This window comes from Bubalus kerabau, chromosome 2 (assembly GCF_029407905.1).
Source record: "Bubalus kerabau isolate K-KA32 ecotype Philippines breed swamp buffalo chromosome 2, PCC_UOA_SB_1v2, whole genome shotgun sequence".
Classification (NCBI taxonomy): Eukaryota; Metazoa; Chordata; class Mammalia; order Artiodactyla; family Bovidae; genus Bubalus; species Bubalus kerabau.
In genome coordinates, this window is record NC_073625.1 from 158,399,020 (window position 1) to 158,417,052 (window position 18,033).

Here is an 18,033-nt window from a genome sequence, read left to right on the forward strand (position 1 = left end):
TCATGCAGTAAGCCAGGCTTTCTTCCTGCAAACTTATCATATGCAAAAGTTTAGGTGATTTGCATCATCTTCTGGCCCGGAGGCCTGTTAACATTTTAAGACCCTTTCTTCAGAAAACTTATTTTTCTCTAAAGGTGATTAGTCAGGCGCCACCCTCCAAAAGCATTAGATAAAGTTGCATTCCTACAGGGCAAAGATGTGGTGGGCTATAACAAGAAAAAGAATTAACTCAAGGGTCCAAGGTTACAAACATTAAAGCTACTACTTACACCAATTATATTAATCAATACACTGCCAGGGACACAGCAGGTAGGGGATATGGAAACTTAGCAGCAAACATTGGCCCAAAAAGTGAAAAACCCTTCACCAATACAATTTCTAATCAGTCTTTTAACTGCTCAAAAGAATCTGTATTTAAACAGTTTAGAATATCTCTCTCAGTTGGGAGGCTCTGAATAATCACATGTGGCCGGAAAAACCTATTCAGGCAGGCTAGAGGACTTCCAAAGGAGTTTGTAGGTTGAAACACTATCACACCCAGGAACTTTATTAACTGGAGCTGTAAGTTAACTTTTTTCAGAGAGAGGTAGTAGGGGACAGCCCTCTGTAAAGTCAGAGGTGTAGGTGAGAGCACAAAGCAGAAAGTAGGCAGACTCTGGTTTTGGGGGTAGAATTTCCTCGAGAATTTCCAGGGGGACTCCTGAGGCTCGATCCCGCCTTTGTGTATGCCTAGCCTCCTTCCTCATGACGTTTGCCATGGGCAGAGTTCCTCACGCTGGCTCCCGGCAGCTACCCACTCCAGTATTCTTGCCTGAAGAATCCCCATGGACAGAGGAGCCTGGCAGGCTACAGTCCATGGGGTTGCAAAGAGTCAGACATGACTGAGTGACTAAACCACCCACGCAGTATATTTAATTCTTTAAATCCCAGGGTCCTCTGTCCCTGGGTATTCTCCAGTCAAGGACACTGGAGTGGGTTGCCATTCCCTTCTTCAGCATGTGTGCATATGTATGTGTAATTTCCATGCTACCAACCTTAGATTTTAACCTCTATTTGTCTTAGGTACTTTCAACCCTTTCTCAGGTGATCCACTTCCTGCCAACCCCAAAAAACAGCTCATCCTGAAAGTGATCAGCGGACAACAACTCCCCAAACCTCCAGATTCCATGTTTGGAGATCGAGGAGAGGTAAGCCATGTATGACCAAGTGGTTAGTTATGTGATTATCTTATTGTGTTTACATTTCATCTGAGGGTGCCGTGTATGTACGTGTGTGTGTGTTTGTAAATGAGCCCTGACCTCAGCTTCTCAGATATTAACTGACTTACTGGCAAAGTACACACAATTCCTTCTGGAGTGCAGTGTATCATCTGTTTTGGAGGCATGAGTGCAATACAATTCAATTCACAATCCAAGAAGGACACTGGCGATGCTAAGTTGAGATGCATGGAGTGATTTTGTTATTAATAGAAACACTGAACAGGAGAATGTCTTACCTCTCTGCATTTTTCATCTGCTGTGACCCTCATCTCTGCTACACATCGGCCACCTGCTCCCTGGTCACAGGCCACTCTTCCCTTGCTGCACTTCTGTTGCATGATTTTACAATGTCTCCCTCTGTGACCACAGCCTTTGCTCTTCCCAGGGCTGTCATTCCATGATTCCCACTATACCTGCTCTTGGCCTTCTGGGCCTCTGTTTCCTCTCTATCTGTCAGCCCCTCCTCTGCTCTTGTCCTTCCTCTCATGAGTTGTCCATCACTTCAGGCTATTTGCCACTCCCACCTATTAAACTATCCTTTCTGGATCTTGAATGTCAATGCGGAAACCACATAGCTCTGAGTGGTCCCGTCATCAACTCTGTCTCTAATCTCTGCTGAGTTCTGCAGTGCCGTCCCAGCTCCACCTGATCAGCCCTCCATCACATTTCCCGCAGCAGATATTGTCAACCTCTTCTCTCCTCATACATGTATTCTCATCACTTTCTCATCTTTAGCAGATGGCTCCATGTCCTGCCTCTTAGGAAGTAGAGCTTCAGGTGGGGCCGTGTCTTCCGTATCATCTGTAATGCCTCTGGCCTAGTCTCAGCCACCATCAGCTCTTGGCATTTCTGCTGCAGTAGGCTCTCAGCTCACTGGTCTCCCCGCTTCCATTCTGTTCTCTCAGCAGCAAGAATAATATGTTGGTAGTATCAGAAAGTGTCTCCTTACTTCCTCTTCTTTCCCTTTTTTCTTTGTTGTCTGCAGAAGGGAAGAGTCACTTCCTATATTTCCCCTAAACTTTTTGCTTTGAAAAATTTCAGTCCTTAGAAAAACTGCAGGAATAGCAGAATGAACACTGTATCTTCGGCATCTAGATTCACCAATTAACTTACTAAATTTTGTTACTTTCGCTCTATCTTCCTTTCATGTGTAAATGAGCATATGGTAAATATTCATATATAGTTATGCACTTGAAAGGGAGACGTAAAGCAAATATAACAAAGTTTAATTATATGTGTGTGTATTTAATTATACACACATGCACTCATACATATATATATACCTTTGCTTTTCTTTGGAGAATTATTTGAGAATAAGTTAACATCATGACCCCAACCCCTAAATACATCAGCATTTTTCTCTCTCTTTTTTAAATTTAATACAAATAAATATACTTATTTTTAGTATTTATTTGGCTGTTCCAGGTCTTAGTTACAACCTTTGGGATCTTTAGTTGCAGCGTGTGGGATCTAGTTCCCTGACCAAGGATGGAACCTTGCATTGGATGCAAGGAATCTTAGCCAATGGATCACCAGGGAAGCCCAGGCATTTCTCTCTTAAAGACAAGAAGATTGAGACTTTCCTGGTGGTCGAGTGGCTAAGACTCCATGCTCTCAGTATAGGAGGGGTCCAGGTTCGATCCCTGGTCAGGGAACTTGATCCCACACGCCACAGCTAAAGACCCTGCATGCTGCAATGGATACCCAGCACAGCCAAATTAATTCATTAATTAATTTTTAAAAAAGAACAAAGTTATCCTGTATAACTGCAATACAGTCATTACACTCATGTCATTAGATATTGGCACAATAATATATTTTTCGGCTATTTTATTTTTTGTTTCTTTTAGACCCTCAGAACAACGTCATCCATCTTTTTAAAATTTTAAAATACAGTTTTGAAAGATTACTTTCCATTGACAATTATTGCAAAATATTGGCTGTATTTTCTGTGTTGTAAAGTACATCATTGACCCTATCTTACACCCAGGAGTTTGTTGGTACAATAATTTTATCTAAGATAATATCTGTATTCAGTTTTACCCCATTGTCCCAAAATTGTTCTTTTATTATTTTTTTTCTTTTTAGATTCAGAATCCAATTAAGAATCACACATTGCTTTCAGTTGTCGTTTCTCTTTGGTCTTTTAAAATGTAGAACAGTTTTCTAGTTTTGTTGTCATTATATTGCTATCTTTTAAAATAAATGTCCAAGCCAGTTGTGTCCATAATGTCCTTCAGTTTGGATTTACCTGATTGTTTGTTCATGATTTAGTTCAGTTGCTCAGTTGTGTCCGACTCTTGGCGACCCCATGGACTACAGCACACCAAGCTTCCCTGTCCATCACCAACTTCTGGAGATTATTCAAACTCATGTCCGTCAGGGTCTTTTCCAACTCATGTCCATCAGGTCTTTCGCATCGGTGGCCAAAGTACTGCAGTTTCAGCTTCAGCATCAGTCCTTCCAATGAATATTCAGGACTGATTTCCTTTAGTATGGACTGGTCTGACCTCCTTGCAGTCCAAGGGACTCTCAAGAGTCTTCTCCAACACCACAGTTCAAAAGCATCAATTCTTCGGCACTCAGCTTTCTTCACAGTCCAACTCTCACATCTGTACATGACTATTGGAAAGACCATCGCTTTGACTAGATGGACCTTGGTTGGCAAGTAATATCTCTGCTTTTTAATATGCTGTCTATGTTGGTCATAGCTTTTCTTCCAAGGAGCAAGTGTCTTTGAATTTAATGGCTGCAATCACCATCTCCACTGATTTTGGAGCACAAAAAAATAAAGTCTGTCACTATTTCCACTGTTTCCCCATCTATTTGCCATGAAATGATGGGACCAGATGCCATGATGTTAGTTTTCTGAATGTTGAATTTTAAGCCAACTTTTTCACTCTCCTCTTTCACTTCCATCAAGAGCCTCTTTAGTTCTTCTTTGCTTTCTGCCATAAGGGTGGTATCATCTGCATATCTGAGGTTATTGATATTTCTTCCGGCAATCTTGGTTCCAGCTTGTGCTTCATCCAGTCTGACATTTCTCATGATGTACCCTGCATGTAAGTTAAATAAGCAGGGTGACAATATACAGCCTTGATGTACTCCTTTCCCGATTTGGAACCAATCTGTTGTTCCATGCCCTGCTCTAACTTTTGCTTCTGGATCTGCATACAGATTTCTCAGGAGGCAAGTAAGGTGGTCTGGTATTCCTATCTCTTGAAGCATTTTCCACAGTTTATTGTGATCCACACAGTCAAAGGCTTTGGCATAGTCGATAAAGCAGAAGTAGATGTTTTTCTGGAACTCGCTAGCTTTTTGATGATCCAGCAGATGTTGGCAATTTGATCTCTGGCTCCTCTGCCTTTTCTAAATCCAGCTTGAACATCTAGAAGTTCATGGTTCACTTACTGTTGAAGCCTGGTTTGGAGAATTTTGAGCATTACTTTGCTAGCGTGTGAGATGAATGCAGTTGTGCATGATTAGAACCAGAATAAACATATTTGTCAGGAATGCTACATGGGCAATGTGTTTCCTTCTCAGTGCATCATATCAGGGGCCACATGATGTCAGTTTATCCCAGGACTGGTAATGTTACTTGGCTAAGGGAGTTTCTTCCAGATGTTTTTCATTGCATAGTTATCTCTTTATCTTTGTAATATATAGTTTGTGGTATTAAAGGATCTTTTAAATGTATGAGTATCTTTATTTTATAGTTAAAATCCAACCTCTTTATCATGGCTCACGAGGTTCTCTGTCAGGAGATTTTAACTCTTTCTTGAGCCACAGAACAAGATGGTATCAGATGAGGCCTTTGGGCACTTTCTCAGTGTTTTTAAATGCATACAATAAACAGATAAAGTGACACTTTAGGAAGCTGCTGCTGCTGCTGCTAAGTTGCTTCAGTCGTGTCCGACTCTGTGCGACCCCATAGACGGCAGCCCACCAGGTTCCCCATCCCTGGGATTCTCCAGGTAAGAACACTGGAGTGGGTTGCCATTTCCTTCTCCAATGCATGAAAGTGAAGAGTGAAAGTGAAGATGCTCAGTTGTGTCTAACTCGTAGTGACCCCATTGACTGCAGCCTACCAGGCTCCTCCATCCATGGGATTTTCCAAGCAAGAGTACTGGAGTGGGTTGCTATTGCCTTCTCCATTAGGAAGCTAATTATATTGAAATTCACTTATCAATATATTAGAAAGAAGTTGTGACATACAAATATGTGTGCAATAAATAGCAGGATCTAGAGAGGGGTTGAATAACTATTAGATGAGTATGGGTGACACAGAGATTTCTGTCACAACCATAATGTGACTTAAACATCTGTGATTTCTGTCAGACACAAAGTTATAGTACTAATATTCTACTATTTGTGCTTTATGGAAAATGAAAATGAAAATACAGTTTTCCTCTCGTCTTGGCTTGTTGAATTTTCAGCCTGTGATCTCTCACATTATTCATTATCTCTGAGAGAGAAATAACTTTTCTTGCTCCCAATCAGAAGATTGTCATCTTTAATTTTCACCTTTTCTTTGCTCTCCACATCTACTCAGTTACCGTCTCCTGGACATTCTACCTCCCAAATCTCTCCCTATTCTTGCTGCTACTGTTCAGCTCCATTCTCCTGGCATGTCACCTGGATTACAGCTTGATGAAGCAGACACTGTTTTCTCAGGTTTACAGTTGAGGAAACTGAAGTACAGATATTACACAATTTGCCCAAGTCCAGCAGAGTTGAAGCTGGAGGTTGTCCTTCAAGTCTGCGGTGGCTGTTGCTATTTTTTTTCCCAATTGGAGGATGATTGCTTTACAACACTGTGTTGGTTTCTGCTGTACAACAGTGTGAATCAGCTATAAGTATGCATGTACCTCCTCCGTCTTGAGCCTCCCTCCCACCCGCCCCCATTCCATGCCTCTAGGTTATCACAGAGCACCAAGCTGAACTCCCTGTGTTATACAGCTGCTTCCCACTAGCTATGAATTTTACACAGGATAGTGTATATATGTCAGTGCTACTCTCTGTGACATCTTAAATTCCTTAATTTAGATTTAATTAAATTAAACCTCTTAAATTCCTTAAAAACAGAAGTCGTATTTATTCAGTTAGTTCAGTTCAGTCTCTCAGTCGTGTCTGCATTTACTATGCCAGGACTTCCTGTCCATCACCAACTCCCGGAGTTCACTCAGACTCACGTCCATCGAGTCAGTGATGCCATCCAGCCATCTCATCCTCTGTCGTCCCCTTCTCCTCCTGCCCACAATCCCTCCCAGCATCAGGGTCTTTTCCAATGAGTCAACTCTTCGCATGAGGTGGCCAAAGTATTGGAGTTTCAGCTTCAGCATCAGTCCTTCCAAAGAACACCCAGGACTGATCTCCTTTAGGATGGACTGGTTGGATCTCCTTGCAGTCCAAGGGGCTCTCAAGAGTCTTCTCCAACACCACAGTTCAAAAGCATCAATTCTTCGGTGCTCAGCTTTCTTCACAGTCCAACTCTCACATCCATACATGACCACTGGAGAAACCATAGCCTTGACTAGACGGACCTTTGTTGGCAAAGTAATGTCTCTGCTTTTTAATATGCTGTCTATGTTGGTCATAGCTTTCCTCCTAAGGAGCAAGTGTGTTTTAATTTCATGGCTGCACTCACCATCTCCATTGATTTTGGAGCTCAAAAAAATAAAGTCTGACACTGTTACCACTGTTTCCCCATCTATTTGCCATGAACCCTACTTATTTAACTTATATGCAGAGTACATCGAAGAGGAACTAAAAAGCCTCTTGATGAAAGTGAAAGAGGAGAGTGAAAAAGTTGGCCTTAAAGCTCAACATTCACAAAACTAAGATCATGGCATCTGGTCCCATCACTTTATGGGAAATAATGGGGAAACAGTGGGAACAGTGTCAGACTTTATTTTTGGGGGCTCCAAAATCACTGCAGATGGTGATTGCAGCCATGAAATTAAAAGATGCTTAATCCTTGGAAGGAAAATTATGACCAACCTAGATAGCATATTGAAAAGCAGAGACATTACTTTGCCAACAAAGGTCCATCTAGTCAGAGCTATGGTCTTTCCAGTGGTCATGTATGGATGTGAGAGTTGGACTGTGAAGAAAGCTGAGTGCCAAAGAATTGATGCTTTTGAACTGTGGTGCTGGAGAAGACTCTTGAGAGTCCCTTGGACTGCAAAGATATCCAACAAGTCCATTCTAAAAGAGATCAGTCCTGGGTGTTCTTTGGAAGGAATGATGCTAAAGCTGAAACTCCAGTACTTTGGCCACCTCATGCGAAGAGTTGACTCATTGGAAAAGACTCTGATGCTGGGAGGGATTGGGGGCAGGAGGAGAAGGGGACGACAGAAGATGAGATGGTTGGATGGCATCATCGACTCGATGGACATGAGTTTGAATAAACTCCGGGAGTTGGTGATGGACAGGGAGGCCTGGCGTGCTGCGATTCATGGAGTCACAAAGAGTCAGACACAACTGAGCATCTGAACTGAACTGTACTGATGGGACCAGATGCCAAGATCTTAGTTTTCTGGATGTTGAACTTTAGGCCAACTTTTTCACTCTCCTCTTTCACTTTCATCAAGAGGCTCTTTATATTTAGTTCTTCTTCACTTTCTGCCATATCATCTGCATATCTGAGGTTATTGATATTTCTCCTGGCAGTTGTGATTCCAGCTTGTGCTTCATCCAGCCCAGCTTTTCTCATGATGTACCCTGCATATAAGTTAAATAGCAGGGTGACAATATATAGCCTTATCATACTCCTTTTCCTATTTGGAACCAGTCTGTTGTTCCATGTCCAGTTCTAACTGTTGCTTTCTGACTTGGATATAGGTTTCTCAAGAGGCAGGTCAGGTGGTCTGGTATTCCCGTATCTTTCAGAATTTTCCATAGTTTATTGTGATCCACACAGTCAAAGGCTTTGGCATAGTCCATAAAGCAGAAATAGATGCTTTTCTGGAACTCTCTTGCTTTTTCCATGATCCAGCAGATGTTAGCAATTTGATCTCTGGTTCCTCTGCCTTTTCTAAAACCAGCTTGAACATCTGGAAGTTCACGGTTCACGTATTGCTGAAGCCTGGCTTGGAGAATTTTCAGCATTCTTTTACTAGCGTGTGAGATGAGTGCAATTGTGAAGTAGTTTGAGTGTTCTTTGGCATTGCCTTTCTTTGGGATTGGAATGAAAACTGACCTTTTCCAGTCCTGTGGCCACTGCTGAGTTTTCCAAATTTGCTGGCATATTGAGTGCAGCACTTTCACAGCATCACCTTTCAGGATTTGAAATAGCTCAACTGGAATCCCATCACCTCCACTAGCTTTGTTCATAGTGATGCTTTCTAAGGCTCACTTGACTTCACATTCCGGGATGTTTGGCTCTAGGTCAGTGATCACACCATCGTGATTATCTGGGTCATGAAGATCTTTTTTGTACAGTTCTTCTGTGTATTCTTGCCACTTCTTAATATCTTCTGCTTCTGTTAGGTCCATAACATTTCTGTCCTTTATCAAGCCCATCTTTGCATGAAATGTTCCCTTGGTATCTCTAATTTTCTTGAAGAGATCTCTAGTCTTTCCCATTCTGTTGTTTTCCTCTATTTCTTTGCATTGATCGCTGAGGAAGGCTTTCTTATCTCTTCTTGCTATTCTTTGGAACTCTGCATTCAGATGTTTATATCTTTCTTTTTCTCCTTTGCTTTTTGTTTGTTTTCTTTTCACAGCTATTGTAAGCCCTCCTCAGACAGCTATTTTGCTTTTTTGCATTTCTTTTTCTTGGGGATGGTCTTGATCCCTGTCTCCTAATGGAGTAGCCATCATGGTCAACAAAAGAATCCCAAAATGCAGTACTTGAATGGTCATATTTATTAGCTGCCCCCAAATCCAAGACCTCCAGTGGTACAGTTTTACCATATGGTTCTATTCTAAGGAAAAACTTCTGTTTGCAAAGAATTAATTCAAAATGTGTAAACTTTAGCTGACTTATTTAGTAAACCAAAAATATGTCTATCCATCTGTCTCAAAGTGTTTTTCCATCAGACCTCTATCTTATATTCTCTGACACTCCCCTTCCCAAACTGTATTTTTCTTACTCTCCAAACTCCTAAAACATTGTTTTCCCAGACTTAGTAACTCCCTCCTTTCTGGGTCCTTTAGAATTTTATTCCTTCATTACTCCTTATCTGGTACTGGAATGACAAAAGAGAGCTTACAAATGGCCAATAAAGGAAGATTCCTCCCCCAGAGGACAGGGATGTGGGGAAGGTAAAGGTTTTTTTTGGTCGTGCTACCTGGCATGTGAGATCTTAGTTCCCTGCAGTGGAACCACTGGACCACAAGGGAATTCCCTCATATTTTTCACCTTTTTAAATATTTTAAAATTTGCATCATAGTACTCAATTGATTTAACTATGTTAAATTGCATGTGTGGATAACTTGATTAATTATTATGTACCCAGATCAAGATAGAATATATCCAGCACCCCCAGAAGGCTTCCGTACACCTTCTCAGTCAATATCTACTCCTAAGCCTGTGCTCCTTCCATCAAATACCAGCCCAATCACAATAGATTGATTTAGTCTGTGCTTAAACATTATGTAAATAGACTGACATATATGTAAATAGACCCTTATATATACATCAGTTCAGTTCAGTCGCTCAGTCGTGTCAGACTCTTTGTGACCCCATGAACTGCAGCACGCCAGGCCTCCCTATCCATCACCAACTATTGGAGTCTACCCAAACCCATGTCCATTGAGTTGGTTATGCCATCCAGCCATCTCATCCTCTGTCATCCCCTTCTCCTCCTGCCCTCAGTCTTTCCCAGCATCAGGGTCTTTTCAAATGAGTCAGCTCTTTGCATCAGGTGGCCAAAGTATTGGAGTTTCAGCTTCAATATCAGTCCTTCCAGTGAACACCCAGGACTGATCTTTAGGATGGACTGGTTGGATCTCATTGCAGTCCAAGGGACTCTCAAGAGTCTTCTCCAATACCACAGTTCAAAGCATCAATTCTTTGGTGCTCAGCTTTCTTTAGTCTAACTCTCACATCCATACATGACCACAGGAAAAACCATAGCCTTGACTAGACGGACCTTTGTTGAGAAAGTAATGTCTCTGCTTTTTAATATGCTGTCTAGGTTTGTCATAACTTTCCTTCCAAGGAGTAAGCGTCTTTAAATTTCATGGCTGCAGTCATCATGTGCAGTGATTTTGGAGCCCCCAAAAATAAAGTCAGCCACTGTTTCCACTGTTCCCCATCTATTTGCCATGAAGTGATGGGACCGGATGCCATGATCTTAGTTTCTGAATGTTGAGCTTTAGGCCATCTTTTTCACTCTCCTCTTTCAGTTTCATCAAGGGGCTCTTTAGTTCTTTTTCACTTATATATGTAAATATATATATATATATATATACCCTTTTATGACTTGTTCCACATTTTGGTTATGTAGAGAACTTTGTTATCTTTTCATTGTTGTGTAGTTTTATTAACTGAATATTCCACCATTTAACCATCCAACTCATTATGGACATTTAGTTTGTTTCCAGTGTGTGGCTATTACGAATTCTCCTGCTCTGAGCATTTTTGCATAGACAGAAGCTCTCATTTCTGTTGGATACATAACCTCAACTAGAGTCATAGATTCATTGGATAAAGTTTGTGTAGCATTAGTAGAGATTGGTAAATAACAATGTAATCTTTTTTCTTTCATGCCTCATATCTGCCTCTGTTGCACCTGAAACAATTTCTTTCTTAGTAAGCACCTAAGTGGATTGCTGTTGATATATGACATTTTGGATAATATTCTTCAATTAACATATGTGTAGAAATGTATCAGTGGTAATAACTAATGCTTTTAATCTTTTTATAGATCATCGATCCTTTTGTTGAAGTTGAAATTATTGGATTGCCAGTAGATTGTTCTAAAGATCAAACTCGTGTGGTAGATGACAATGGTAAGATCTCTGTTCACTTTTAATAAAGATGCTCTAGAAGTAGAATTTGTACCAAAAATGAAAAACGTGTCTGTGTGGGCTTCCCTGGTGGCTCTGACGATAAAGAATCTGCCTGCAATGCAGGAGACCTGGATTCAGTCCCTGCATTGGGAAGATCGCCTGGAGAAGGGGTAGAAAGAGAAAGTCAAGAGGTTCATTGGAAAGACTGATGCTAAAGCTGAAACTCCAATACTTTGGCCACCTCATGCGAAGAGTTGACTCATTGGAAAAGACCCTGATGCTAGGAGGAATTGGGGGCAGGAGGAGAAGGGGATGACAGAGGATGAGATGGCTGGATGGCATCACCGACTCAATGGACATGAGTTTGAGTGAACTCCGGGAGTTGGTGATGGACAGGGAGGCCTGGTGTGCTGCGATTCATGGGGTCGCAAAGAGTCAGACACGACTGAGCGACTGAACTGAATTGAACTGAGACAGGCTTTCAGAGGAGTTTGAAGAAAGTGATTTGAGGGTTCAAGAGTAGTAGAAACTTGTTACTTAGGAAATAACATGCTTAAAGTAAGTAAGGTTCCCATACTGCGTTTTCCTACCAATGCTCAATGAATTTTTTTAGTCTCAGAAGTAATTGAGATGTCATCACTAAATCAACAAAAAGTATGTTTTCTCTTGTTCAGGAGGGACATCTCAATGATTTTCAGTCCATAATTATTTCATTAGCTAAGGCATTAGGGTTAAGTGGCTGATGCCTCCTTAATACATATGTTTAATAGCACTAATTTTCAGTTTTAGAAAAGAAAAACAAACTTATAGAGTACTTGAATTTTTGTCTATTTAATTAATTTATCTGAGAGAATTTTACCAAGAAATAAATGCTCTTGGCTTATAGAATTTGAGTTAAATTATATGCTTTTACTATGTATTTTCAGTACCTATGAAAATATATCATCTTTCTTGTATTAAGGTCTTGCTTCATGAGATGCCTCTGGGAGTCAACAGGGCCTCATCTCACATGGCTCTGTCACTAGGGTATGACATTAGGCACATTATTTCCTCTCAATATCTGTTTTCTCAAGTATAACATGAGCATTATATTTCCTGTGTTAAAAAATGAGCATGGATTACTTGTATATTTTTTGTAAGAGTTACATATTTTTGAAAGTCAGTAACGTATATTTTTTCATCAGTTAGGGAAAGAACCCCTGCCCTACCACCCTTAGAGGATTGCCATAAGAATTAAATAGGATAGTATATGTACAGTGGGTCTCCCTTGGTGGCTTAGCGGTAAAGAATACACCTGCAATGCAGGAGACAAGGGTTCAATCCCTGGGTTGGGAAGATCCCCTGGAGAAGGAGATGGGAACTACTCCGGTATTCTTGCCTGGGAAATCCCATGGACAGAGGAGCCTGTGGGCTACAGTCTACAGGGTCATGAAAGAGTTGGACACAACTGAAAAATTAAACAGTGACAACAACAACATTTGTACAATAACATTGAAACCTTACAGAATGCTTGCTGGTGATGATAACAGCAAACGTCTTGGTGGGTGAGAAGCATCGCTTTATTGGGGTGGGGTAGGGGTGGGGGAGAGGAATCATTCTTTATTGTTTTTGCTAAAACATTATTCTTAGCTCACTACTATAGATGCTTTTTGAGCTTACTGAAACATTTTAAATATTGTCTAAAAGAGCCTTCTCTACAATGCAGTTTTGCTTCAAGGATTATTAGAATTGATGTAATAATTTACAGGCAATTTTCTTACCAATTATTTTCTAGCAATGGGGGTAAGTTCCAAGGCTTTATTTCAGTAAGGCATCCTGGGGTGGCTCTGTTGTCTTCACCAGTTTAATAACCATTGCAAGCAATTTTCACTGTCTGCTTTGCAGATGTTGCCGCTAAATCATTTTTAGCCAACCGCTTTTGCTTTTTCAATTTGTCTTTTCCTGTTTCTCTCAGGATTTAACCCTGTATGGGAAGAAACCCTGACATTTACAGTACACATGCCAGAAATAGCTTTGGTCCGGTTCCTCGTGTGGGATCATGATCCAATTGGACGAGACTTTGTTGGGCAGAGAACTGTGACCTTCAGCAGCTTGGTGCCTGGTAATTCTGGCTGAACTTTTCTCTCTAGAGCATTCCTTGTTCTTTGGAAGATGTGATATGCAATATACACGATACATGGCATATATGATATATCAAGTATGTGTTATATGATAATGTGAGTGTTAATATAACTATTGTAAAGTCAGGTATTTAATTCTATTTCACCCATGGAAAAGCCAAACATGAGTTCAACTAAAAGGTAACTACTTCTCCTCTTTTATCAGGCTACCGGCATGTCTACTTAGAAGGACTGACAGAAGCATCTATATTTGTCCACATAACAATCAATGAAATCTATGGAAAGGTGAGAATGATCACAGGGCTTAAAGTCACATGCAACAATAATATGGTCCCTAACAAAGTTTTTAATTCATTGCATAAAAGGAACGTAAACCTCCACAAAATTTTTTGACAGGAAACCCTAGGAAGGCCAGCCCACGCCATGCTCCATGTGCTCTCCTGCCCTGAGGTCCTCATTCATGTGCTCCTTCCTCTGTTTAGGGGTGTGTACATGTCCCCTCCACCCAGTGGCCCTTGCTGGGCTTAACAGACCTGAGAAAACTATTACTCTCTCAGGCAATCATTTGTTTGACTAAAACAGTCAAGCTGGAGTTACATGTTTGAATTTTATTATAATCCTTAAAAAAAGACTCAGCTGGCTGCAGTTGGAAATTCTCAGATGTTTGAATTACCTGTACTAACTGGGTTGTGATCCCAGCCAGTTCTAGACAGGATGCATTCATTTAAGTGTCATGTATTTAACTGGAAACCTAAAAATCATGAATGAATTAAAAGCCACCCACTGAACTTAAAAGGAAGAGACTGTACCAGTGTCTTCGGGCTCTCTTCCAATGACAGTTTCTTCACTGTGGAGCTCACTTGAGGTTTACATATCTATAGGCTCTCGTCTGGTAATGCCAAGTCACTGGGGATTTAGTGACCGGAACCATTTTCAGGACTAGATGTGATTTGGAGGGCCTCGGGCCCAGGAATGTCTAGTGCTCTTTATCAGAAGGCCAGCATATCAGAAGGTCTGGGGCTCCTCCTCCAGAGGAGGTTTATACATTTATTATACAGAGGTTTATACATTCTCTGTGCTTCTGCTTCCTTATCTGTACCTACTTCATGAACAAATACTTTATCTTTAAGAAGCTGCCTGGCACATAGTAAATGCTCAGAAATGTCAGCTAATATTAATATTAAAAAGACTACAATCTGACTGGTAGGGAGTGGACCAGTTTGCCCTGAAATAGGAAGTATGTGTTTATTCTCACATCCATCAGCTGGGAAGGGTGCAGATCCTAATTCCTAAGAGTGGTAAAGTTTTATGTCTTCTTGTGTTCAGTCCTAGATTGTGCTGCTTGCTGAGATCTCTCCTCTGGCCTAAACATACACAAATGTCAATTATCAAAAAGTGATTCTTGAATTTCTTAGGAATCCCAGGTGAACTAAGCAGCATCTCTAGCATTTCACACGCTTGAAGGAAATAATAAAATTCAGAATTTGTTTAAAACTTGAGCCAGAAATAACAGGAAAGAGAATGTGTTCTATAGGGCTTATGTCTCTCTCCTACGTAAATGTCCATGTGTGGTGTAAGTCATTTATTACCTTCAAGGTGTGTTTGCGTTGAGATGCATAAACCTCAATGTGGTGGTAGTGAACTGAGCAATGAATGAAACCTGCAACTAAAAATTCAAAGTGGGAGAAAGGGTTTACAGAGTATATGTGTTTTATCATTTTCTGGTTTTACTTGTGCAACCTTCTTGAATGAGGCCCAATTGTGTTTTGTTGTGCTTTTTTCCCCCCTTGCAGTGGAGCCCTTTAATACTCAACCCCAGTTACACTATATTGCACTTTCTAGGAGCTACAAAGGTAGTTTCTCAGCATGGTGTTTGGTTCTGGCTGGCGTGTTTCTATCAGTGGTCATGGCGGCATGCTCTCTCACATCGCTCCATCGTCCTGCTTACCACTTTGAAACTGGCGTCTGTTGCTTTAAGGCGGCTCAAGTTCATAACAGTCTGTTCACTGTGGAAACTCTTCCTACCACCTTGTCCTACCTTCTTTGGGCAGGAAACTCGTGGGCAAGCTTGGTTGTGAAAATGGGAGGCTGCCTTCCTCCCAAAGTCAGGTTGATGAGACATGCATGACGTAGTGCCAACGTGCTGTGTGCTGCCATTTTCTTGGTTTGAATATTCTTCAGTGGCTGTGAGATTTCGTTTTCTATCCATTTTTCATGCAGACGTCACTTGAGAGGCAAGTGGTTGACACAGTGGTATTTGCTTAACTTCTGCTTGGTCCTTTTGTGTCTTCAGAACAGACAGCTCCAAGGTTTGAAGGGGCTGTTCAATAAGAATCCCAGACACAATTCTTCAGAAAACACTTGCCATTACATTCGGAAGCGATCGATTGGAGATAAGATTCTGCGACGCACAGCCAGCGCTCCGGCCAAAGGCAGAAAAAAGAGCAAAATGGGCTTCCAAGAAATGGTAGAGATGAAGGATTCTGTTTCTGAGGCTGCAAGAGATCAAGATGGGGTCCTGAGAAGGACCACGCGGAGTTTGCAAGCGCGCCCTGCCTCTATGCCTGTTGACAGAAGTCTTCTTGGGGCTCTGTCGCTGCCTGTATCTGAAACCACAAAAGACACTGAAGGAAAGGAAAACTCTCAGGGTAAGATGCTTTAAGTTTCTCTGAGAATACACCATTTTAAGACACATTTTGGTGTCCCTAATTACCATGATAACATGGTTGGCATTTTGTAGTCAAAGTAAAATATTCTGAAAAATAGGTAATTACATTACAGTGTTACCTTTTAGACCAGATTTTAAACTTTGGCGAGAGGGTGCTGGAAGAGCAATTTCCTAGTCACCTACAGCCTCAAAATAACATTGACATCTGAAGTTGACAGTGAGGGACCAGGGGTGATGGTGGAGAGCGTATGGGTCTATGAGGTACAACAGAGGGAGGTGAAACTGGCAAAATATGAGCAGAGAGCATGGTTTTCTTAGCGGGTACCATAGTTACTGATTTTCTGAGGGGGAATAGAATTATATTGACTTTTCTGAGGTGTAGTTTAGTTGTATTTCTTTCTCACTATGCAACATGTTTCCACAATTGGAAACGTTTATGGAGAAAGAGGAAACGCCAGCTGTTAAAAGTAAGCCACTTTCTTCACTTGAGAAATCTCTGCTTCCTCAGGAGGGAGCTTATTTGATGTTTTCCTGTGGCCTCTTTCCCTCCCCTGGATGTGGGCAGGGAAGGAAGCATGTCTGTAGCTCCTGTCCAGTTATAAACTCCTCAGGCACAGGGACCAGGTGTTACCTATCTTTTCCTCTAATTTGAGCATAATGGTTCACTTGAGAACTTGATAAAGAGTGGTATCTGTTTTACGCAATACCGAAGAGCCCTGTCCTTGTATCAGTGACTCCTCCCCCACCCTATTTTAGATAATTCAAGTGCCAAAACTGTATGCATTTGATGTCTCTGCAACAGATACGTTTTAATTAAATCAGAATCACCTCAGACAGTAGAAGGTGATCCCCATTTCTTTTAGCAAAATTCTTTCATCATGCAGTCTAATTTCAGTGATCTCTTTTCTCATGAATACCACTTTGTATTGATTTTTATTGTCAGATATGATAGGAGGACAAATCAATTTTTCAATGGCTTCTTTGAAGGAGAAAAGGGGAGTTTAATGTTTGAAATGTTGCTAAGAGTAGTATTGGAGAAGAGATGAATACATGCTTTAAAATTTATTTTAAAACTCCACTTTGGGGGAAGTAAACTATAAATAAACTCCATTTTGGGAGGGAAATAAAGCAAAAAATGGTAATAATTAATCCCGTTAAAACCACAATTAAGATGCTAATACTATTTAGGTGAGTTAGAAAGCAATAGTTGATATTTCTTTCTTGCATTTAAAAAACAGGAACTTTATATGAGTTATTCATATATATATAGCATAATATATTTAGTAATACATAAATATAAAACTTGTAAATATAGAGCAATACATAACCATGCAATGATTCAAGTTACCATGTAGAAGAAAAATTAAGTGGAAAAAATTCAGAATACAAAATTGTATACATAATTTTATAAAAGCTTACAGTATCTATCTGAGTGGTAACATAATATAATGTTTATATTTTTCCTTATAATTTTGGGGTTAATCAAGTTTTTATGATGATTTTTTTTAGTTAGGAAAATAATGTTAAGTATATTCTTTTTCAATTTTCATAACTGAAAGCATAAAATGCTATTAAAATAATGTGATTAAGAATATTAGCACACCTAATGTTGTCTTAACAGTATACTAAACAGGATGGGTTACCCTGAATTAATTTAAATTGTGTATTTTTTAAAGGTTTTCCTTCTTGTGCCCAAGATCTTGCTGCCTCTTTTAGGGGAGAATGAAATATGAAATTTATGGATTTAAGCTCCAAAAAATATGATCAATGGGAAATTAGATATTAGCAACGCCATAGAATTGGTGACCAAGTCTTTATTTTTACATTTTGAAGTCAACAGATATTGATATTCTAATGCATTTATTGCACTTCCAATTTGTTTTCAAAATTAATTGGTCAAATTAAGTCTTTTGCCAAAATGTTTTTCAAAATGATTTGTGGGTTTTTTTGTTTGTTTTTGTATCTTGCTTACAGTTACCACAATACTTTGTTTAACAGAGCTGTCTTGTTCTGTTTTTATTGCCAT

At 40.3% G+C, this 18,033-nt stretch overlaps 1 protein-coding gene across 10 annotated transcripts in view; it reads left to right on the plus strand.

The window, feature by feature from the left end:
• PLCH1 (phospholipase C eta 1) overlaps positions 1–18,033 on the plus strand; it is a 251,755-nt gene that overhangs the window by 230,245 nt on the left and 3,477 nt on the right. For 7 of the 10 annotated variants that reach the window (XM_055569262.1, XM_055569268.1, XM_055569264.1 and 4 more), the window contains 6 exons: positions 1,063–1,187; positions 11,135–11,219; positions 13,174–13,320; positions 13,545–13,624; positions 15,133–15,192; positions 15,633–15,987. In XM_055569262.1, the coding sequence (XP_055425237.1) occupies positions 1,063–1,187; positions 11,135–11,219; positions 13,174–13,320; positions 13,545–13,624; positions 15,133–15,192; positions 15,633–15,987 (852 nt within the window). The remainder of the gene's footprint in view (positions 1–1,062; positions 1,188–11,134; positions 11,220–13,173; positions 13,321–13,544; positions 13,625–15,132; positions 15,193–15,632; positions 15,988–18,033) is intronic. The other 3 variants (XM_055569271.1, XM_055569270.1, XM_055569269.1) reach the window with 2 other exon arrangements.